This window comes from Oryctolagus cuniculus, chromosome 9, assembly GCF_051225735.1.
Source record: "Oryctolagus cuniculus isolate XC-2025 breed Fujian yellow rabbit chromosome 9, ASM5122573v1, whole genome shotgun sequence".
In the NCBI taxonomy this organism is placed as follows: domain Eukaryota; kingdom Metazoa; phylum Chordata; class Mammalia; order Lagomorpha; family Leporidae; genus Oryctolagus; species Oryctolagus cuniculus.
The window spans coordinates 98,054,341-98,077,913 of record NC_142875.1 but is presented as its reverse complement, the minus strand read 5'-3'; the positions used below and the strand labels follow the sequence as shown (position 1 = coordinate 98,077,913).

The 23,573-nt window shown below is 43.4% G+C and overlaps 1 protein-coding gene across 1 annotated transcript in view; it reads left to right on the top strand.

Annotated features, from left to right (window-relative positions):
* LOC103349015 (uncharacterized) overlaps positions 1-4,966 on the top strand; it is a 28,745-nt gene extending 23,779 nt beyond the window's left edge. The window contains 3 exon segments of the mRNA XM_089303315.1: positions 533-725; positions 4,024-4,199; positions 4,777-4,966. Of these exon segments, the coding sequence (XP_089159441.1) occupies positions 533-725; positions 4,024-4,199; positions 4,777-4,966 (559 nt within the window).
* The last annotated feature ends 18,607 nt before the right edge of the window (positions 4,967-23,573 follow it).

Here is a 23,573-nt window from a genome sequence, read left to right as displayed (position 1 = left end):
GCAAATCAGAGGGTGGTTATGGGGGGAAGAACTGCTATAATCCAAAAGTTGTACTTTCAAAATTTATATTTATTAAATAAAAGTTTACTATTAAAAATATAAGTGTTTTGGAGGAATGGACACTGTCTTTTAATAACTGTATTAAGTACTTGCTACATGTCTTACATATCAGTTTCTTAAAAATGGAGAATTGTGCCCATTGAGACAATTTTTAAAAAATACTTGTATTTAAACATCTTAACATTGAAATGACAAGCAATGCTTTTGAATGCTAAAATACTCTAAATAGTTCATGAAAATTCAGTGGCCATATAGATTATTGGAAGTGTATTCGCATAGAGAAGTAGATTAATGTCTGGTTAAAAAGTAGAAACAAAAGCCCTTGTTCCCATCCCATCCCATTGCTCTCTACATGCAAGAGATGATGTGAGTAATGAGGGAAATGAGGGAAACAAGGAATGATTTGAGGAATGAGAAAACTTAAGCTCTTTAACTAATCAATCTAATCCCCCCCCCCTTTTTTTTTTTCAAGAAACTACATAATCTGTCGAGTGAAAGCCACCCGAAACACTGGGAAAGGTTATGAGATGCAGAAACTCTATGTCATGCTGAGCAAAATTGATGGCTATCAGAAAAGAGTGATGCATGTCTGGACTGAGAAGCAGAAGCTTCTGGAAGAGAAACGGAATCAATGCCTGAGGAAAATGATACCTTTATTTGGCCAGGTAATCTGTTTTCTGTTCCCTGTCTGCAGTGTGTTATGACAGAAATACGAAATCACTACACTTTTTTTAAGATTTACTTTATTTATTTGAAAGACAGTGTTACAGAGAGAGGTAGAGACAGAGAGAGATGTCTTCCATCCACAGTTTCACTCCCCAGATGGCCACAGTGGCCAGTGCTGCACTGATCCAAAGAAAGGAGCCAGGAGCTTCCTCCAGGTCTCCCATGTGGGTGCAGGGTACCAAGGACTTGGGCCATCACCTACTGCTATCCCAGGCCACTGCAGAGAACTGGATCAGAAGAGGAGCAGCTGAGATTAGAACTGGTGCCCATATGGGATGCTGGCACTTCAGGCCAGGGCTTTAACCCACTGAGCAATAGCACCAGCCCCAGTACCATGTTTTGAAAGTTTAACACCAACCTGCACAGACCACAAATGCCACTTTTCCAGGGACACCCTAACAAATTACCAGAAACTTGATGGTACAGTGTGGGGAATGTTCTGCCCATGGGCCAGACAAGGTCCATGAAATCATTTGTTTGGCCCTGGCAAGGCAACCACGGGCAAGACTTGCAATTTAAGGAATTTATAAGAGGCTAATTTTTAAGTTGACAATTTTCTATAGCCATGAATGATGGCATAAATATCCAAATGCGCCCTGGCAGAATACAAAGTCCCCCAAGGAAATCTGCCATGGTTCCAGAGGTCAGAAATGTATGAAATCAAGGTGCTGCAGGCCTGGTTTCTTCTGGGTCCTCTGAGGGAGAACTCTGTCCCAGGCTTCTGTTCTAGACTGCAGTGCCACTGGAAATCCTTGGTATTCCTAAGCTTGCAGCCACTAAACTCCATCTTTGCCTCCATCTTCCAAATGACCACCTCAGCATGTGTGTTCTGGATTCACTTTGGTCTCTTTGGAGGCCACATGCCATCAGACTTAGGACACAGTGACATCTTGGTTAATCCATGGTGATCTTACCTTGAGATCGCCAACCAAATTACATATGTAAAGCCCCCTCTTCCAAGTAAGGACATTTTCAGAGGTTCCGAGTGCATAAGCTTTTGAGATGATTCAACTCACCATGACACCATGACCAGTGACACTGATAGATGGACAACAGGAATACTTGGTAGATCTCTAGAGGAGAATAGGTGCAAGTTTCAGAAACGTTCAGCTCCTTCCTGGTCATCCCACCTCTCCCTGACTCCAGAGGTGAACCCTCTTGAAGTCACTGCTCCCTAATCCTGGGTGGTTGGTTACCTTTCTCATCAAAACTCTCAAACAGCTGGGTTTACTCTCATGATTTGACAAGAAGGGAGACAACCTGCTTCCATAACACTAGGCCAGACAACCCTGTTCAAGCAGCCATACACTCACTATGGCCTAGAGCCCCTTCTAAGAAAACTGCCAATATGTTTTGGGAGTGACAGCAGCCTTCCAAAAGCTGAGATGGGAATTTTCCCCCTGGGATTATGTGTTTGAAAGCTCCTAGCACTAACTGAAGTTCTAAGAATAAACAACACAAGCTGCAGTTCTAGGACCATTTTCTCTCTAAATATTATTAACTCTTTGGCACTGTGGTGGACTGGGTTAATCCTCCGCCTGCAGCACCGGCATCCCATTTGGGCACCGGTTCTAGTCCCGGCTGCTTCTCTTCCAATCAAGCTCTCTGCAGTGGCCTGCAAAAGCAAGAAGATGGCCCAAGTCCTTGGGCCCCTGCACCCACATGGGAGACCCAGAAGAAGCTCCTGGCTCCTGGCTTCAGATCGGTACTGCTCTGACCATTGCGGCCATTTGGGGAGTGAACCAATGGACAGAAGACCTTTCTCTCTGTCTCGCCCTCTCACTGTCTGTAACTCTACCTCTCAAATAAATAAATAAAATCTTAAAAAAAGATCATCCCTGACTTTTTGATTTGGAAATATGGCCAATTGTGCATGGAGCCCAGCAAGATGTGACATGAGCCTTCGAACAGGAATCACAGGTCTAGCACATTTCAGATGATGAGTAAGGGTCTGAGTCCAGGAATGTTGGATTCTGACATACTGGTATGAAGGCATTAAGAAGAGACAGTAAAAAGCAAAATGGGTAAGAGGGCAGCTAGGAATGAATACTTTACACTGAATTGGAGTGATCATTAAGAGGACTGGCTCTGTTACCAGGTTATCTGGATTCAAATCACTTTCACCACATGCCAGGTAAGATACCTGGACACCTTAAGATTTCATGCTCTCAACATGGCCAAAACCAGGAGCCATGAAATTGACTCTGGTCTCCCACATAGGTGGCAAGGTCTTGAGAATTTGGGCCATTTTCTGCTGCCTTCCAGGAGCATTAGCAGGAAGCTGGGTTGAAAGGCAGAGATGGACTCAACCTCAAACACTCTGATATGTGATGCAGGATTCCTGAGCAGGTTAATAAGCTGCATCACAGGGGCGGGCGCTGTGGCATAGTGAGTAAAGCTGCTGCCTATTGTGATGGCATTCCATATGGGTGCAAGTTCAAATCCTGGTGCTCCATTTCCGATCCTGCTCTCTACTATGGCCTGGGAAAGCAGCAGAGATGGCCCAAGTCCTTGGTCCCCTGTATCCACATGGGAGACCAGGAAAAATCTCCTGGTTCCAGGCTTTGGATCAACACAGCTCTAGCTGTTGTGGTCAACTGGGGAGTGAACCAGCGGATGGAAGACCTCTCTCTCTCTAACTCTGCCTCTCCTTCTCTCTCTGTGTAACTCCAACTTTCAAATAAATAAATCTCTAAAAAAAAATAAGCTGCACCATAATACATGCCCCAAAACTGAAGTTTTCCTTAGCTCCTCCATATGTAAGACACAAATAAAAATTCCCAACCCTAAGGTAGTTGTAAATTCCAAATGAGCTGACGTGGGAAGTGCCAGGCTCAGTGTCTGCCATTCAGTGAGTATTCAGTAAATGCTGGCTATCTTAGGTTTGCATAGTGCATCATAATTTATATTCCACATATGCTGCCTTATACAATGTCCACACTCCTGTTATTCCTATTTTAGAAATAAAGATAAACAGGTGTAGATAAATAAGCAACTAACACAAAGTTTCACAATTAGGACCAAGACTGGAGCTTAACTGGGACCCAGGTTTTGAGTTCCCATAGATTCCATCTCTGAAATTGCGCATGTAGGAGGGGAGTTGGAGGAGGAGGAAGACTTGCAAGTGCAGGGTAAAGAAGGAGCTGGAGTTCAGGGTAGGGCCAGTTCAGAAGATCTCCCTAAAGAGTCTGCTCCTTTCTTTTTATGACATCCTCCTTCTGATTTAACTTTTTATAGCTCCAAGAGACATACAAATTGAATCTTAGTCGACCAATTCCTTTGCGCATCCATAAAAAGGAGATACCTTCCTCTAGAGAATTTGTTCAACAGACATTCCAACAACAGACATTCCAACAGCAGACATTCCAACAGCCACCAGCAGAAGAGGATATGCAACCTGTCAAGAATATTAGGTATGTGGTGGAAAGACTGACACGTTCAGATGATGCATAAAACCTAGAGTAGTTTTTCCATCCAAGATCCTCCTCTTCCCCACCACTATGATACGGTGCAGGGGAGAGTCTAAGGCAGTATTAATGCTCTGAACTATTTACCAAAAGGTTGATTTATTGGTCTTGAGTTCCTTTCTAAAAACACAAAGGGGGAATGCATTCTTCCTCATTAAGAAATAAATTACATTAAGAATGTATAATAAAAAAGCTTAGAAGCATTAACTCCCGGAGGAGCTCTGGGAAGGGAGCAGAAAACACCCACGTCTGCTGTACTTCATAATGCTAAGAAGGTATTTTAATATGGATTTCTAGGTGAAGTCATGGAAATTCAGCCTTGTTAACCATTTCAGAAAGTTCTAGTTTTTCATCCACCTGTCTGTCATAGTGGGCATAGCTGATGCTTGTCAGTGCAAGGGGAGGGCAAAACAGGACAAGGCCGTGGTGAAGCACTGAGGGGAGAGAAAGACTCAGACATTTTGATTGGCTATTGGCACAGCCCAGCCACGCACTTTCACTTAATGCTTCTCTGACTCTGCAGACACCAAGATGACCAGATGGATGCCATCTGGAAAACTGATATATGCGATTCAAGCTACCCAATAACAGAGAAGACACCAACAAATGTACCCTGGGACCAGCTGGGTGGATATCCAGACATTCCGAGGCTGCTCGAGTTAGACATCCAGTCTACCTTCAGGAAATCTCTCACGTCCATTAAAACACGGTAAGGACTGGGAGCACCCTGGAAAGTAGGTTTTTCATCATCTGGCTTTTGTTTCCCTAACCTTTCTCCTGTGGCACCAGGCAGTTGCCAAAAGTAAGAGTTTGGTGTGTCACAGACATGAGGATTTCATTTCTGAAAAATATAAAACCAACGAACCAACCAGGCATCTCAAGAGTCAGCTTAACCCACCGTACTGCAATGCCAACTCCCAGGGTCAGGCATTTTAGATGCAGAAGTTAAGGGGAAGCAGAATTTCAGATATGTTCCTGTGCCACATCACAGACACATGAAACAGACTGTCAACTGCAGAGTTTCCATGCTGAATCAAATCAGGAAAATCTTACCAAATAGGGTGAGATCAGGGCTCTGAGAATGACTGTCTGCCATTTCTCTTTTCACTCAGCCTGTGTCTCTGTGACTCTTTGGCTCTTGGAATTTTATCATTAAATCTTTGTTGAAAACTCACAGCTGGCACATAGTATGCTACATCAAAATCCTTTGCTTCCCTGTATAGGTCTTAGCTAGGGCTTTGCATTATTGAAACTAAGTATATGATAATCTTAATTTTCAGATGTTTGCATTGACTTGTTAGAACATTTGCCTTCTACTTTAAAAAGCTACTTCAGATACAAATTATAAACTAGAAAGTTGGTTGGTGAGTACAGAATCAGGGCAGATACTAATCATGGGACATCAATATGACTGGGACTTAAGATCACGATTTCGATTTGTCTCTGCTGCAAGGATGTACCTGACATGCACCCTGGCCGTACATGCTGGTTGTGGACAACCCGAGACAACTCCCTGACCCTGTCATGTTCTCCTGCTGACCCGTCTGCCACTCCATGTCCTTTTTTTCTTTCCTTAAATAACTGAAATTATTTTGTTTTGCTAAAATGAAATTTCTTTTTTCAGAATATACACTAGGTATATTTTAACAAACAACTTTCAGGAAAATAAATAAAATATAAGCACGGAAAAAGAAGAAAAACTACAGGCCTTTGGCACAGTAATTAAGAAGCTGCTGGGACTCCCCCATCCCAAATGGTGGTCACTGGGTTTGAGCTGCATCTGGAGTTCCAATTCAGACTCCTGCTAATGCACATCCTGGGAGGCAGCAGGTGCTGATGGCTCAAGTATCTGGGTCCTTGCCACCCATGTGGGAGAACAACATTGAGTTCCCAGCTCCTGATTTAAGCCTGACCCAGCCTTAGGTTGTTGTGGGCACTGGAGTACTAAATCTGTCTGTCTGTCTGTCTGTCTCTCTCTCTCTCTCTCTCTCTCTACCTTTCAAACAGATGAAAGTAAATGTTAAAAGCAAATTTGTCAGGGCCGGTGCCGCGGCTCAATAGGCTAATCCTCCGCCTTGCGGCGCCGGCACACCGGGTTCTAGTCCCGCTCGGGGTGCCGGATTCTGTCCCGGTTGCCCCTCTTCCAGGTCAGCTCTCTGCTGTGGCCAGGGAGTGCAGTGGAGGATGGCCCAAGTGCTTGGGCCCTGCACCCCATGGGAGACCAGGGTAAGTACCTGGCTCCTGCCATCGGATCAGCGCGGTGCGCTGGCAAAAGGAAGACCTTTCTCTCTGTCTCTCTCTCTCACCGTCCACTCTGCCTGTCAAAAAATTAAGAAAAAAAAAAGCAAATTTGTCGGGGCCAGCGCTGTGGCTCACTTGGTTAATCCTCTGCCTGCAGTGCTGGCATTCCATATGGATGCTGGGTTCTAGTCCCGGTTGCTCCTCTTCCAGTCCAGCTCTCAGCTGTGGCCCGGGAGGGCAGTGGAGGATGGCCCAAGTCCTTGGGCCCTGCACCCGCATGGGAGACCAGAAAGAAGCACCTGGCTCCTGGCTTCAGATCGGTGGAGCACCGGCTGTAGCGGTCATTTGGGGGATGAACCAACAGAAGGAAGACCTTTCTCTCTGTCTCTCTCTCTCTCTGTCTATAACTCTACCTTTCAAAAAAAAGAAAAAGTAAATTTGTCACTAAAACATCACTGTATAGTGATATTGTTGTTTTCTCTCCTTCTCAAGCTTTATTTTTAGCCAGCACTATGTCTACCATGTAGTTGACAGTATCTAGCTGACAGTGCAAAACATTAATAATACATTTAAGTATTTCGCATTTCTCTTGAAAATAGTAGCTGTATATACTTACGCAGTACAATATGATTGTTCAATATATGCATATATTGGAGAATGATCAAATCAGGCTTAGTATCACATGTATCCACAGACACATCATTTCTTTGTGGTATAGAAACTTAAAATCTACTCTTTCATGGTAGGCAGTGTGGCACAGCACCTTAAGCTTGGGATTGCCCACATCCTATCAAAAGGTGGGTTTGTGTCCTGGCTATACCATGTCAGATCCAATTTCCCATTGATGTGCCAGGGAAGGTAGTGCATGATGGACCACGTGCATGAGTCCCAGCTGACACCCTTCAGAGGCCCAGATGGAGTTCTGGGCTTCTGGCTTTGTCCTGGCCAATCTTCAGCTATTGCAAGCATTTGGGAAGTGAATCACTGGGTAGAAGATGCTCAATCTCTCCTGATCACTCTACCTTTCAAATGAATGAATAAATATTTGACAAAAATCACAGGCAATTTTGTGACATATGCTACAGAAACTCTGACAATTATGTTGTGTAAGAGAATCCTAGGAATTACTCCTCCTGTCTAAAGAAAACTTTGCATCCTTTGACAAACATGTCCCTTCTTCCTGAGAACTCCCTTGCTTCAGTCTCTGGTAATCATCAATCTGCTCTACTGTTATGAATTCAACTCTCTGGGTTCCATGTATAAGTGAGATCATGTACTATCTGTCTCTATGTTCTTGACTTGTTTTACTTGGCAGAGTGTCTTCTAGATACATTCATGTTGTTGCAAATGACAGAACTTCTTTATTTTTAAAAGCTAAATAGTATGCCATTATGCATGTATTCCACCTATTCTTTACCTGTTCATCTGCTGCTGGACATTAAGTTGTTTTCAGATCTTGAGTACTGTGACAATGTTGCTTGGAAGTACAAACATCTCTCCAATGCACTGATTTCAGTTCGGTTGATATGTACCCAGAAGTGGGATTGCTCAATCCTAGGGTAATTCTACTTTTCATTTTTTGAGGAACCACCATACTAGATTTCAAAATGACTAGACTAACTTATTCCTGCCAACAGTGTGCAAGGGTTTCCTTTTGTCCAAACCATAACTGGTGCTTGTTATCATCTTCTTCATAAGAGCTATTCTAACAGGTGAGAGGTAATAATCTCATTATGGTTTCAATTTGCATTCCCTGATTAAAACTGTTGAGTTTTTTATTTCATGTATCTGTTGGCCATTTGCATGTCTTCTCTTGACAAAAATGTCAAGTTGGGTACTTTTGTCTATTTGGATTATTTATTTTCTTGTTATTGAGTAGTTTAAGTTTCTTACATACTTTGGGTTGTAGTCCCTTCTTTGATGTATGATTTGAAAAATTTTTTTAGACTCTTTGGGTAATTTCCTCACCTTGGCATACAGAAACTTGAGATTTTTATTTATTTGAAATGCACAGTCAGAGAAAGAGAGAGAAGGTGTGAAGGAGGGAGGGGTGAAGGAGGAAGAGAGAGAGAGAGAGAGAAAGAGAATATGAATCTTCCATCTGCTGGTTCACTCCCAAAATGGCCACACTGACCCAGCTTGGCCAAGCTGAAGCCAGGACTTAAGAGCTTCTTCAGGTCTTCTGTGTTGGTGCATAGGTCCAAAGACTTATGTCATTTTCCACTGCTTTCCCAGGCACACTAGTGGGGAGCTGTATCAGAAGTGCAGCAGCCAGGATTGGAACTGGCACCCATTTGGCTTGCAGGTGCTGCAGGCCATGGCTCTAACCCATTGTACCACAGTGCTGGCCCCGGCATGCTGAAACATTTTAATTTGATGTAAACCCATTTACATATTTTTACTTTCAATGACCAGACTTGTGGAGTCATATCTCAGAGATCACCACCTCATCTAATGCCATGGAAGTTTCTGTGTTCTTGTAGTGGTATCACTATTTCAGGTCTTATAAATCTTTCATCCATTTTTAGTGAATTCTTGGATAAGAGAGAGATAAAGTCCCACATGGATCCAATTTCATTCTTCTGCTTACTGATAGCAGCTTTCTCAGCAAAATTTGTTGAATGGACTGTCTTTTCCCAATCATGTATTTTCTTAAAAATTGTTAAAATTTTTATTTTTAATTAAGTTTTTAACAGATTCAATGTGATATGTAGACGCAATTCTAAGAACACAATAATATTCCCTTCCTCCCTATCCCCACTCCTTCCTCTTCCCTTGTTTTTGAGATAACATTTTAAATTTGCATTACAGTAAAAGGGCTTAATACTACACCAAATAAGAAGTTGAGCAAGTAGAAAAGCAAAGAGACCCAATGTTGAGGTTGATTTGCTCTGAGAAGAGGAGCGTGGTGGGGGCAAGAGGCATGGAGTCACCACACAGACCCTGGGAGTCGGGTGAAAGTGGGCCAGAGGCGAGCAGCCCACAGACTCATTTATTTCAGTTGGTACCACAGCTTATATAGCCAAGGCAGCCAATCCGGTCAAGGGGCGGTTTATGCCCTAACCAATCACAGCCTGTTGCCAGGCAGTATCCGAAGCCATCCAATCACAGCCTGTTGCCAGGCAGGCTCCGTTGGCCATGTGGTTTCCAAAGCCATCCAATCACAGCCTGTTGCCAGGCAGACTCCATTGCCAGGTGGGTTTCAAAGCCATTCCTGAGTAACTGACGCTTGCTTACCAGTGGCCATCCTGGCATGGCCTTCTCATTCCACCACCATTCCCCCTTTTCATTTATTTTTGAGCAACGGGAGGCATGATTCTTGACCATACCATTGTTGACCCCGTTTCCATGTGGTCTCCGTACGCGGCTGTGCCTGTCTTAGGTTGTCCCCCAGGGGATCTTACCCGTCATTGACTAACCAGCGCTCAAAACAAGAGACCACAGGAGTTCTTGCTCAGATAGGGGTAGGAATGAGGAACAATGGTAATCCGGAATGGCATGACCGCACACAGGCTGTGGGCCATTTGAGTGGCTGACCAGAGCTAGTGGGGTATAAAACAGTATCGGACTGTGGCTATGGGCAGTTTCTCAAGGTAGGATGTTAGGGCAGGTGCGTCTGCTAACAAGGCAGGCTCTCAGTCTTGTTCAGCTGGTTCTGGTTGGCTGTCAGTCACAGGCTTGATATTTCTGGCTGGTACCCAAATGGGCTGACCTGCATTCTCTGGAAAGACACAAGCATATCCTCAGCCCTTGGTTAGCAGAAGCCTTTTTACAGGTGTTGGAATCCAGGGCCTGAATTTTGTGTTCACTTCTATATTAATGGCAAACATGCAGGTGGGATGAGGTCTAGCGGCTGTCCTGAGAGCCTGGGGTACCTGAGTACTGCCACAAATGTGGGGATCCTCACTGGGTGCGGATGGGATGACCTCCCATCAGTTATTGTCTCAAGGTCCTCTAAGTTCATCCCACGGGTATGTGGGGGGTGGGTGACTAGGCATTGCCACATTGTTTGCTACCTTGTTTGCTACCTTGTCATTTTCACTGTTGGAGCTCTCCTAAGTCATCAACTGTTGTCTGTGAGGTAGACGCCTGGAGTGACAGGCTCTGATCACTCACAACCCTACTTTAGTGGAAATACAAACAACTGCTACAAGCAAAAATTGAATGGGAAAAATGACCACTTCACCCATATACAGTCATCATGTATCTTGATTAAAACCAATTGACCATAGATTGGTGTCTTCTTGGCTTTTTCTCCTACTCCATTGATCAAGTGGAATCTTTTGGGATTTATACACCTTAGTGCTCTCTGAGCGTCATGGATATGGTTTGGTTCCTGATGTCAAGATGGAAAAATTCTCAGTCATTAATGCTTCAAAGTTTCTCTGTTAGTTTTTCTTTCTTCTTCTGGAATTTCCATGACTCATATGTGATACCTTTTGTGACTTTCCAACAGTTCTTGTATATTCTGTTTTTCAGCCTTTTCCAACTTTGCTTTCTGGTTTGGGAAGATTCTATCACCACATTCTCAAGTTCAGGATGTCTTTCCTTAGTTGTGTACAATTTATGAATGAGCCTATCAAAGTCATTCTTCATTTCTGTTAGCGTTTCTGATCTTCAACTTTTTTTTTTTCAATTTTTCTTAGAATTTCCATTTCTCTGCTTACATTTTCTACCTGTTTTGGTATTTAATTACTTTTTACATTTGGCGCTCCATGGCACACTTCTCATGATTCCTTTAAATACTGGTCTGAAAATTCCAACATTCCTATCACACCTGGCTCGCATTCTGAGGCTTGCTCTGTCTCTTAAGCAGTGCTCTGTTTTATTTTTTGCTTGTTAGTATACCTTGCATTTTTCTCCAAATATAGACATAATGTACCAAGTGAAAATGAGCTCACATTGTGTATGTTTTTAAACTTGCTTTTGTTTCACTTAACAGCATATGTTTGAAGTTTTCCTATATTAATGTAGACCTACATTGTCATTCTTTTGATTACATGATAGTCAATCATACAAATGCATGATAACTTATAGTACTGTTCTGCTCTTTCTGATAGAAATTAGGACAACTGTCAACATTATAAGAATATTGCTCCATTTTTCCTTGCAGTGATTGCCATACTGATACAATTATTACCCTATGAAAATGCCATTAAATATTTTAATTACAAAAGCAATGCATCCTTGCTGTAGAACATTGGAAATGAATTCTACCCCCAGAAATAACAACCATTGTTAATTCTGAAGCCATGTTTTAACTTTAGAGATAAGAATATTGTGGAATGGGTCGAGCATGAACAGCGATTAAGATGCCACTTGAGACACTCACATCTCATATTAAAGTGTCTGAGTTTGAGTTCCACCTACAGTTCCGATCCAGCTTCCTGCTAATAAACACCTTAGGAGATAGCAACGGATGGCTCAAGTATTTGAATCCTTGTCACTCAGCTGGATGAGTGACATAATCCCAGATATTGCTGGCATTTGGGGAGTGAACAAGCAGATGGAAGATCTCTCTTCCTCTCACACTCTCGCTCTCTCACTCTCTTCCTCTCTCTCTCTTGCTCTCGCTCTCTCACTCTCCCCCCCCCAACCTCCCTCTACTCTTTCAAATGAATTTTAAAAAATACTACCTGGTAAGCAATTAGCTTTTGTCACACAGTGCTCTTTTTTTTTTTTGTCCTGGAAGACATTCTGTCCTTTAATATGACTTTCATGAATATGGATTACAAACTGACTTTACTAAGCTTGCCTTGTGAGTTCTGAAGGCTCTCTTAGGTTCCTATGATTTACCTATATCCCACAAATGTGTTTCTGAGCAATTTGTAATAATATTTTCTTGTTTCACTCCCAGGATTAAGAAGACACCTAAGTGACTATAAAAATTCAATACAAGCATGTTCAAAACAAATTTCACTGTTTCAATAAAATGCCCAGTTTGTTTTTCATGCATGGCTTGATCTGTCTTTTGCATTTATGTCCTGCTACATTTTCTTAGAATGAACATTTTAATTTCCAGACAACTACTATGATTACTTAAAGAGAATATCTTCTGCTCTAGTTCACTGGAAGCAAAGTTTAAGCAAACCCTGGTGAGGGCTGAGTCAGAAAAGGGATATATCAGGGGCCAGTGCTGTGGCGTAGTGGGTAAATCCATTGCCTGCAGTACCGGCAATCCATATGGGCGTGGGTGCGGGTCTTGGCTGCTCTACTTCCAGTCCTGCTCTCTGCTATGGCCTGGGAAAGCAGTAGAAGGTGGCCCAAGTCCTTGGGCCCCTCTACCCATGTGGGAGACTGGGAAGAAGTGCCTGGCTCGTGGCCTCGGATCAGCCCAACTCAGGCCATTACAGCCAACTGGGGAGCAAACTAGCAGATGGAAGACTCTCTCTCTCCCTCTCCCTCTCTCCCTCCTTCCCTCTCTCCCTCTCCTTCTCTCTGTGTGTAACGTAGAGACTTTCAAAGGAATGAATAAATCTTAAAAAAAGGGGGTGGGACATGTCAGAGCCCCTGAAATGAAAGCAAAGTGGCACAGTCTTACTTCCAAAAATCCAAACCCAAAGATGCAACAGAAGTGATGAATGGATGTAAGAAGGAAAACAAGGGGCCCTTGATGTGATATAGTCAGTAAAGTGCCACCGCCAATGCTAGCATCCCAAATGGGTGCCAATTCTAGTCCCAGGTGCTCCACTTCAGATCCTGGACCCTGCTAATGTACCTGCGAAAGCAGCAGAGGATGGCCCAAATCCTTAGGCTCCTGCACCCACATGGGAGATCAAGAAGAAGCTCCTGGCTCCTGACTTCAGACTTGCCCAGCTCCGGCCATCTGAGCCATCTGGGGAGTGAAGCAGCAGATGAAGAGTGCTCTCGCTTTCTGTCTCTTCCTCTGACTCTCTCTCTCTCTCTAACTCTGCTTTCAAACAAGTAAAGAAATCTTTAGACAAATAGCAGAAGAAACCCCTAGAGAATCAGAAAGTGGTTATGACTTGGTAGAGAAGGGAGAAAAGATTTTATATATAAAATAACTAGACAACCACAAAGGGAATAAATTAAGATATCTTCCTAGATGACAAGACTAGCAAAACTCAAGCCATAGAAGGAAGTGATGAATCATGTACAATTGTAAAAAACAAAGTAGTAGGATTATTATGTATTCAAACCCTACTTATAAATTAGATGAGATACACAGGAAAATGGACATAGACCAGTATTAGGTCAAGGTACTTTACAAAGGCATTTAGAAGAAAGAATAGATGAAAAATACAAAAGAAATACAGGAGACACAGAAATGACAACCTTCTTATAATAGGAATCCTAACAAGAGAGAAAAATAGAGGAGGAGCAGCCATTGTCACAGCCATTAACTGCTGCTTGGGATGCCTGCATCCCACATCAGAGTGCCTTGTTCAAGTCCCAGCTACTCTTACTCCAATAGAGCTTCCTGCTAATGCACACCCTGGGAGGCAGCAGGTAATGATTAAAGTACTTGGGAGCTCGCCATCCAAAGGGAGACCTGGATTGTGCTACCACTTCCTGGATTTGACCTGGAAAATGGGAGATTGATTCATCTACCTTTCTTTTTTCTTTTCTTTTCTTTTTCTTCCTCCCCCAACTCCCTCCTTCCCCTCTTTCTTTCTTTCTCTCTCTCTCTCTCTCTCTCTCTCTCTCTCTCTCTCTCTCTTTCTTTCCCTTGCTCTGTCCCTCCCTTTCAATTTTTAAAATTGGAGCCATGATTATGGTGTAGTGGGTTAAACCACTGCTTGTCCCTCTGGCATCCCATATCAGAGCAATGGTTCAAGTCCTGGTTACTCTACTTTGGATCTAGCTTCTTGCTAATGCACCCTGGAAGGCAGGTTATGGTGGCCCAAATACTTGGTTCCCTGCCACCCTTTGTAGGAGATCAGGATGGAGTTCATGGCTCCTGGCCTCAGTCTGGCCCAAAACCAGCTTGTGTCCATTTTGGGAGTGAACCATTGGGTGGAACAGCTCCTTCTCTCTCTCTCTCTCTCTCCCTCCCTCCCTCCCTCCCTTTGCTTTTAACATATATTAATCTTTATAAAAATTATTTTAACAAATGCATTGGAGGCACCAGTGCTGTGGATCAGCGGCTTATGCCATATGAGCGCTGGTTCATGTCTGGGCTGCTCCTCTTACAACCCAGCTCTAGCTATGGCCTTGGAAAGCAGCAGAAGATGGCCCAAGTGCTTGCGCTCCTAAACCCATGTGCGAGACCTAGAAGAAGCCCCTGGCTCCTTGCTCTAGAACAGCCCCGCTATAGCCATTGCAGCTATTTGGGGGGGTGAACCAGCAGATGGAAGACCTTTCTCTCTGTCTCTCCTTTTCTCTATCTGTAACTCTACCTCTCAAATCAATAAATAAAATCTTTAAAACAAGTATTGAAGGGAAAGAAAATGAAATATGAAAAAACACGTAAGATCTTCCAAAGAAAGGTAAATCCTGAAATGACTATGGAGTGACAAATAGGGTTGAGAGGGAAATATGAATACTCAGAGATACTTCAATGGAACTGAAGATGAATTCTTGATCATGTTGACTAAGCAAAGAAAAAAAAGCTGACTTTCAAAGAGCAGCTCACCCATAAAGAATGAGGTTCAGAATGCTATCAGGATTTTCAAGAGAACCATCAGAAGCAGGAAAACAATTCTGTAGCCTTTTCAAAACACTGAAAAAAATTTTAACTCTAAAATTCTATGTTCAATGAAGCTAGCATTTACCTGTTAGGACACAATAACTGTATTCCCAGACCTCCAAGTCTGAGTAGACTATCATAAAGACCCTCTTAGAAAATACTCTTGGAGTACTAATTTATTAAACAGAAACAGTTAAGAAATACTATGAAATATAAGAGTAAGAATGATGGGGCTGACGAATGGCACAGTTGGTTAAAGGCCCAGCCTGAAGTGCCAGCATCCCACATGGGCTCCGGTTTCTAGGTCCAACTGCTCCTCTTCCAATCCAGCTCTCTGCTATGGCCTGGGAAAGCAGTAGAAGATGGCCCAAGTCCTTGAGCCCCTGCAGCCACATGGGACTCAGAAGAAGATGCATGTCTTTCAAAGCCATAGGGAAAAAAATGATCTGTTTGAAGAAATAAACAAAGTAAAAAATACCAACTAAAGTGGAATACAAAGCTCTAACATGAAAGTGACTCATTCATAGAAAAATAATTCCCACACTGTATTAAAACATACGACCTAGCAATACACAGTCTAGAAGAGACAAGTTTCAAAAAAGGGTAGGACAAATAAAAAAGGAATGGGGCCAGCGCCGCGGCTCAATAGGCTAATCCTCCACCTAGCTGCGCCGGCACACCAGGTTCTAGTCTCGGTTGGGGCGCCAGATTCTGTCCTGGTTGCCCCCCTTCCAGGCCAGCTCTCTGCTGTGGCCCGGGAGTGCAGTGGAGGATAGCCCAAGTGCTAGGGCCCTGCACCCCCTGGGAGACCAGGATAAGTACCTGGCTCCTGCCTTTGGATCAGCACGGTATGCCGGCCGCAACGCACCAGCCACGGCGGCCATTGGAGGATGAACCAACGGCAAAAGGAAGACCTTTCTCTCTGTCTCTCTCTCTCACTGTCCACTCTGCCTGTCGAAAGAAAGAAAGGAAGGAAGGAAGGAAGGAAGGAAGGAAGGAAGGAAGGAAGGAAGGAAGGAAGGAAGGAAGAAAAGGAATGGAACAATGTAAATATGAACCAAGAAAAAAAAAGCCAGGAGGACGACCATCATCAGACAAAAATAGATTTGAAGGTAAAATCATCATGAGGGACAATTGGGAACTGTGGATAAAAAATGTGTAGTGATCATTAATACAGACGTTTATAACAATATGACCTCACAACATATAGAGCAGCAACTGACCTCTGGCCCTCACTTGATAACACTGCCTCACCTGCAGCTCTCTCAGATACACCTGTTAACTTCCATATCCTCCTTATCTCTTGGCTATAAATGACAGAGGGGAGTCCTCACTCCTCAACACTACTCCCAGACCATTCCCCTCTTCTCCCCCAAAATAGTCTATTTTAACTCACCTACTACAGACTGTCTACCACTTATCACCCTAGATGTTACAGCAATACCTCCTCCTTGTTCATCATCACTGTATCAGTCAGAAGTCCCAGCAACTTCAATATTCCATAGGTCTTTCCAATACTTGGCTTCTGATATTTTTAAAATACCCTCTCCAATGATGTAGTCTTTTAGCCACTGGTCAAAATCTTTAATTTGTCATTACAAAAACAGAGAACTGCAACCTTCCCATAGTCTCTTTCAAATGTGTTATTCTCCAAATATCATCTGTTGATAGCTCATACCTCCAGTACCCCAACTGCAACAATTTTCTCCACAGCAACATTTACATCATTGATTCGACTGCTCTCTTACACTCCCTAGCCCACTCACATCCACATGTTTGTCACTCCATTCAAATTCCATGGTCAATAATGTGGGGAGCAACCCGGACTGGACTGAGTTACTGGAATTAAGACTTATTCTATGCATCTGCTCTCCCACAATGTGGCGCTGGGAGAGGAGAAAGCAGCTTCTACACAGCTGCCTCTTGCCAACTTGAGTGATGACCTCCAGGAGCTGATCCTGCTCCTGATTGGAGGAGAGCGGCGTGCTCGGCGTGTGGGCAGCCGAGTTGGGATTGGCGGAGGAGGACTATAAAGGAGGAGAGAGACGACATGCACCAGGAACATCTAAGGGGAACATCTGAAGGAACACCTGTGCAGCCCCCGAGAGAGCCGGCCGGCGGTGTGCCGCTCCCCTGCGGAAGTGGGGAAAGTGGCCAGGGGGAACCGCCCTTCCACGGAGGTGGAAGGGACAGTAGCCAACCCGGGAAGAACCAGCAGCAAACCCGGGGAGGGCCGAGCAGACGAAAGAACAGCGCAGGGTCCTGTGTTGTTCCTCCACGAAGAGGGGGAGCGACATAATGGTGCCGTGACTCGGATATGAAGCCTAGGCAGGGTTCAGTGTCGTTCCTCCATGAAGAGGGGGAGCGACAAATAATTATAATGGATCCCTTGTAAACACTTCACTCCATTTCCTTTGCTCCTGTATTGCTTTGAGGTAGTCCGTGGCTGGCTATAGTCCAGATGATATACAGTTTTCTCTGCCTGCTCCATGACTGCACACTAGTGGTGGAATGTGGCTTCCATAAAACATTTGAACTTGTGGACTAGCCGTATTTTAAATAAACATTAACCTCAAATGACCCCATAATGCTGCCTGGCAACATACTATATTACCCTATTCTGACTGTGCTTAACAGTTTTGTATTTTCTCTAGTCATTGAACTAGAGATCAATATCCCTGATGAACATAGATGCAACAATCCTGAACAAAATACTAACAAATCAAATCCATCAACACATCAAAAGATCATCCACCCTGACCTAGTGGCTTTATACCAGGATGCAGAGATCGTTCAACATACGCAAATCAATAAATATGCTATATCACATCCTAAAAATGATATGATGGAGTTGAGAAAGCATTTGATGAAATACAACCTCCTTTCCTAAAAAAAAAAAATCAAAATTGGAGACAGAAGCAACATATCACAACACAATAAAGGAAATATATGACAAATCCACAATAAGAAACCTATTGAATGGGTTAATTTTAGAGCCACATGGAGGACCACTCTCAATACTATTATTCAATATAGTTCTGGAAATTTTAGCCAGACATGTTAGACAAGGACAAGAAATAACATGGATGTAAACTGGAAAGCAGGAAGTCAAATTATCAGTGTTTGCAGATGGCACGATCCTTTTTGAAGAGAAAACAAAAGAATCCATGAAGAGACCATTAGAACTGATAAAATAATTTGGAAAATTTAGCATATACAAACAACACACCCCTTTTTACAGTAGCTACAAAAAAATAAATATAAGGGGATAAATTTTCCCAAGAATAGGAAAAATGAAAAATTATACCATGAAATTATATAAGGAAAATTATAAAAAATTAATGAAAGTAACAGAAGCAGACATCAAAAATGGAAGAAATATTTCATATTAATGACTTGATAGAATTAATGTCATCAAAATGTCTATACTACACAAAGCAATTTACTGATTCAATGAGATCCCAATCAAAATGTCAAAGACATTCTTCACAAAGCAAAAAAAAAAAAAAAAAAAGATGGGAACACATGTGACCCCAATAGCTAAAGCAATCTTAAGCAATAAATCAAGAGATACCACAATACCAGATTTCAAACATAATACTGGGATGTTATTATCAAAACATTCTGGTACTGGCCCAAAAACAGAAACATAGACTAATGGAACACAACAGAAATTAACCCATGTATCTATAACCAACTAATCCCTGGCAAATGAGCTAAAATCATTCCCTGGAGAAAGGAAAGTCTCTTCAACACATGCTGATGGGAAGATGGACTTCTCAATGTAGAAGTGTGAAACAAGACACCATCCTTGTATCCTATACAAAAATCAAATCATGAATCAAGGACCTAAACTGAAGACCTGAAACCACCAAATTTCTTTTTTTTCTTTTCTTTTTTAAAGATTTATTTATGTATGTTAAATTCAGAGTTACACAGAGAAAGAAGGAGAGGCAGGGAGAAGGAGAGGTCCGCTGGATCACTCCTCAATTGGCCACAATGGCCGGAGCTGCGAAGATAAGGAGCCAGGAGCCAGGAGCTTCTCCCAGGTCTGCCACATGGGTGCAGGGGCCCAAGGACTCGGGCCATCTTCTACTGCTTTCCCAAGCCATAGAAGAGAGCTGGAGTGGAAGTGGAGCAGCCAGGACTCAAACCAGCGCCCATATGGGATACCAGCACTGCAGGTGGCAGTTTTACCCGCTACACCACAGAACTGGCCCCAAGAAACCACCAAATCCACATGGAAAAGCACATTTCTTCTCCCCAACCCCCCACAAGAGCACCCTGCATCTGGTGAGAAGGCGCCATTCTGACACCAGTAGAGCCTGTGAAGGCTCACAAGGGCGCGACCAGGGGATTCTACCAGAGGGGAAAATCTGCATTTCCCACTAAATTTGAGTGTGGCCAGGAGGGTTGAGGAGGGCAGCCAAATAGGACCTTGAGGTGCTCACATCCTCTTACCTATCACAGGCTCTGGGGTTCAAAATGCCAAGGCAGAGCACCTGTAGGTAGCTGATTCTGGGAATGCCTGTGCTCTCTCCATGGACTGGGCAGGATCATGGGACTGAGAAAGGATTCTCTGAAACCCATGACTGTGAGAGCATTGCTCACTGTGACTGTAGGAGATCTGTGACTTCACAGTAGGGTGTGGGGCGGGGTTGCTGGGTCTCTGGGAAATCACTGAGTCTGGCATCAGAAGCTCAGAGCTCCCTAACTGCCCATGCAAGGTCAATGTAGAGGGGTCATGCTTCCAATGAAGACTGCACAGATCCTGTCTGTAGTTCATGCACCAGCATGGATGAGGGCTGTACCCAGGTGGACTGGACTCAGGCACTGACCACCGTGGAAGAGAGAAGGTGAGGTTGTGAATACACTAGCAGATGGGATCACACTCTCCTCCTACTGACAACAGAAGAGACGTATCATGCCAACGTGCATGTCATCTGAGATTCTTGCCTCATCCTTGAACACTGACCAGGGGCAGACGCTCCACTAAGCCACAGAGGCATAGGCCAAAGATAAAATGCATCAGTGGAGAAAACCAACAAGTGTTTCCACAAAGGCCTAAAAGTAAAAGTCGAAATACTAGAAATGATAACAAGGAAGACAACATGACTCCCTCAAAGGAACACAGCAACACTTCAATATTACAGTGTGAAGACAAAGAGACTGATGAAGTGCCTGGAAAGGAGTTCAAAAGAAGGATCACAGGATTTCTCAGAGGACAGGAGAAGCAAAATCATGGCTATTTTTGTGCCAGTACCAGGCTGTTTGATTATAACTGCCCTGTGGTATGTCTTCAAACCTGGTATTGTGATGCCTCTCCAGTTTTGTTCTGTTGTTTAAGATGGCTTTAGCTATCTGGGGTCTCTTGTGTTTCCATATGAATTTTAGCATATTTTTTCTATATCTGAGAAGAATGTCACTGAAATTTTGAATGGGACCTATTTGATTCGGTAAATGCTTTTTATGGTATAGATTTAACAAATGTGCTAACAGCATACACAGGCAGAAGCCATCACTTTAATAAAATCTACTGGGAGAACAATTTATCGACAGGCAGAACCATACTGGACTCCCTTGTCTCCCATCACGTTAAAAATCAATTAAAAATGCACTGGAGACTGAAGTGTAAGTCCTGAAAACAAGAAACTATTAGAAGAACACCAAAGTGACATGCTATGGGATACTGCAGTGCACAAGGATTTGTTGCATATGACCCCAAAAGCAAATGAAACAAAAGCAAAAACAGAAAAATGGGATCACATCAAACAAAAAAGTAAATGCAACAATCAACAGCCTGAAGAGAAAAACTACACAAGGGAAGAAAGTATTTTCAAACTACACATCTGATAAAGTGGTAATATCCAACATATAGAAGATGCAAACAACTCTACACCAAAAACAAAAAGGAAATAGAGACTTCTCAGAAGAAGACTTACAAAGGTCAACAGGTATATGAAAAAATTCAGCATCACTAGTCATGAAGGCAAAGCAGATCAAACGGCAGGGAGCTGCCACTTCAGTCCACTTACACTGGCTACTATCAAAAAGACAGCAGCAACTAGTTGTGGTGAGGATATGGCAAAAAAAAAAAAAAAAAAAAAAAAAAAAGGAACACTTACAAACTCTTGCTGAGGAGTCAAGTTAGTACAGTCACTATGTAAAACATTATGGAAGTTCCTCAAGTGATTATAAATAGAACCACTGTACATTGAGGCAGAAATCCTACTACATAGTGCACACCCAAGAGAAATGCAGTCAGTATACCTATACACATGATGTAACATGATGTAAATCAGTATACCTGATACACGATGTAACTCAAATATGGACTCTACAACATTTCAGCTCATAATCTGAGGAAAGAAAGCTGGCTACTAGAGGCTGAGGTTAGTAGAGGGGAAGCAGCCATGGGGAAATGTTGCTCAACAGGTAGTAAGTTACAGGAGAGGAGAGATAAGCTCTGCCACCCTACTGCACAGTAGGGTGGCTATAAATAGTGACAGCCCACTATGTGTTTCTGAAACCTAAACATTTTCCACCCCAAATAAATGAGAAATCTTTAAGGATACAGATATGCTTACCTTGATATGAACATTCCACAACATATAAATGCATCAACACATCACATACATACTTCATGATCTACAATTTATATGTGTATGTTTAAAAAATGATTCATCCTGGCCGCAGCCACGGCTCACTAGGCTAATCCTCTGCCTTGCAGCACCGGAACACCGGGTTCTAGTCCCGGTCGGGGCACCGGATTCTGTCCCGGTTGCCCCTCTTCCAGGCCAGCTCTCTGCTGTGGCCAGGGAGTGCAGTGGAGGATGGCCCAAGTGCTTGGGCCCTGCACCCCATGGGAGACCAGGAGAAGCACCTGGCTCCTGGCTTCGGATCAGCGCGGTGCACCGGCCACATTGCGCTGGCCGCGGCGGCCATTGGAGGGTGAAACCAACGGCAAAGGAAGACCTTTCTCTCTGTCTCTCTCTCTCACTGTCCACTCTGCCTGTCAAAAAAAAAAAAAAAAAAAAAAGATTCACTCCAGGGAGGGCATTGTGGCATAGCAGGTCAAGCTACAGTGTGCAGCACCAGCATCCCATATAGGCACAGGTTTGAGTCCCAGCTCCTCTATTTCTGATACAGTTCCCTTCTCATATGCCTGGGAAAGCAGCGTAATATGGCCCAAATCCTTGGGACTCTGTCACCATGTGGAAGACCTAAATGAAGTTCCTGACTCCTGGCTTTGGCCTGTCCCAGTCCCAGGCATTGCAGCCATTTGAGGAGTGAACCAGTAGATGTAAGATCTCCCTCTGTCTCTCCTCTCTCTCTTTCTGTAACTCTGACTTTCAAATAAATAAATAAATCTTTTAAGAAATAGACTACTCCCTGGACAGCACATATTATATCTGCAGTATTTCTTTGCAGAGGTTTTTAATAAGGAGGATTGCAATGCCATGTAAACATGTTAACAACACACAGCACTGAGCCACAGCCCCCAGAGGTGCTGATTTACTTAGACAAGAGCATGTGGGCTTTAGACATTTTTAAAGCTCACTAGGTCATTTGAAAGCACTTATTGTGAGGAACTTGTAGAAATCATTGCATGGTAAACTGAGCTTTGCATGGCTTTTCAGTAGTAAAACATCCAAGTACTCTTTTAGCAATCATACTAAACTGGTAATAACTGAAATCAGAAGACTAATTTCATTTAACAGAAAGCTGAGGCCCCAGGATCTATTCCTTTAGTCAGCAGCAGGGATGAAGCAGCACTGAGAGTCCTGACAGTGCCCCATATCGTCCTGGCACAGCCTTGCAAACAGCCTGATGCTGCAGGAGTTGTGAAAATGCGGTCTGGAGGAAGGAAGCTAGTCTACAGTTACACCTGCCACCGCTGAGTCATGTGCGAAATGCATCCTAGTCTGTCTCTCCTGATGGGACAATGTCTCCTCATACAACACACACAAGCACCATCTCCTTGCTTACAATGAGCCTGAGCTGCAAAGGAGGATCTGACATAGAAGCCCTGGCCACTCAGGAAGTGGATGTAAAGAGAACCTGGCCCCTTCTGGCCCAATAGGGAAAGACGGCGTAAACAAGGAAACAGGACATGGTCCTCATTCCCAACACCATCCTGCACACTCCTCCTTCTCACCCAGTCAGGCTCAACTCCAGTGCAGCTTCAGAAATACTGAGACTCTAGCTATGCAGACACGACACGGGAGGGTGCTGAGCCTGGTGGCAGATGCAGGAAGACACTTCCAGATGACTTCAGGCCCCACAGTCCCCTAGTGAACTCTGTCATGTTTTCATAAAATATTTGTAATTTTCAACATCAGTGTAGATCGGGGAGGCCAAAATTCAAAATTCTATCATTCATGACATTCAATTTAGTTTCATGCATCAAAATTCTTACAAATAAATAA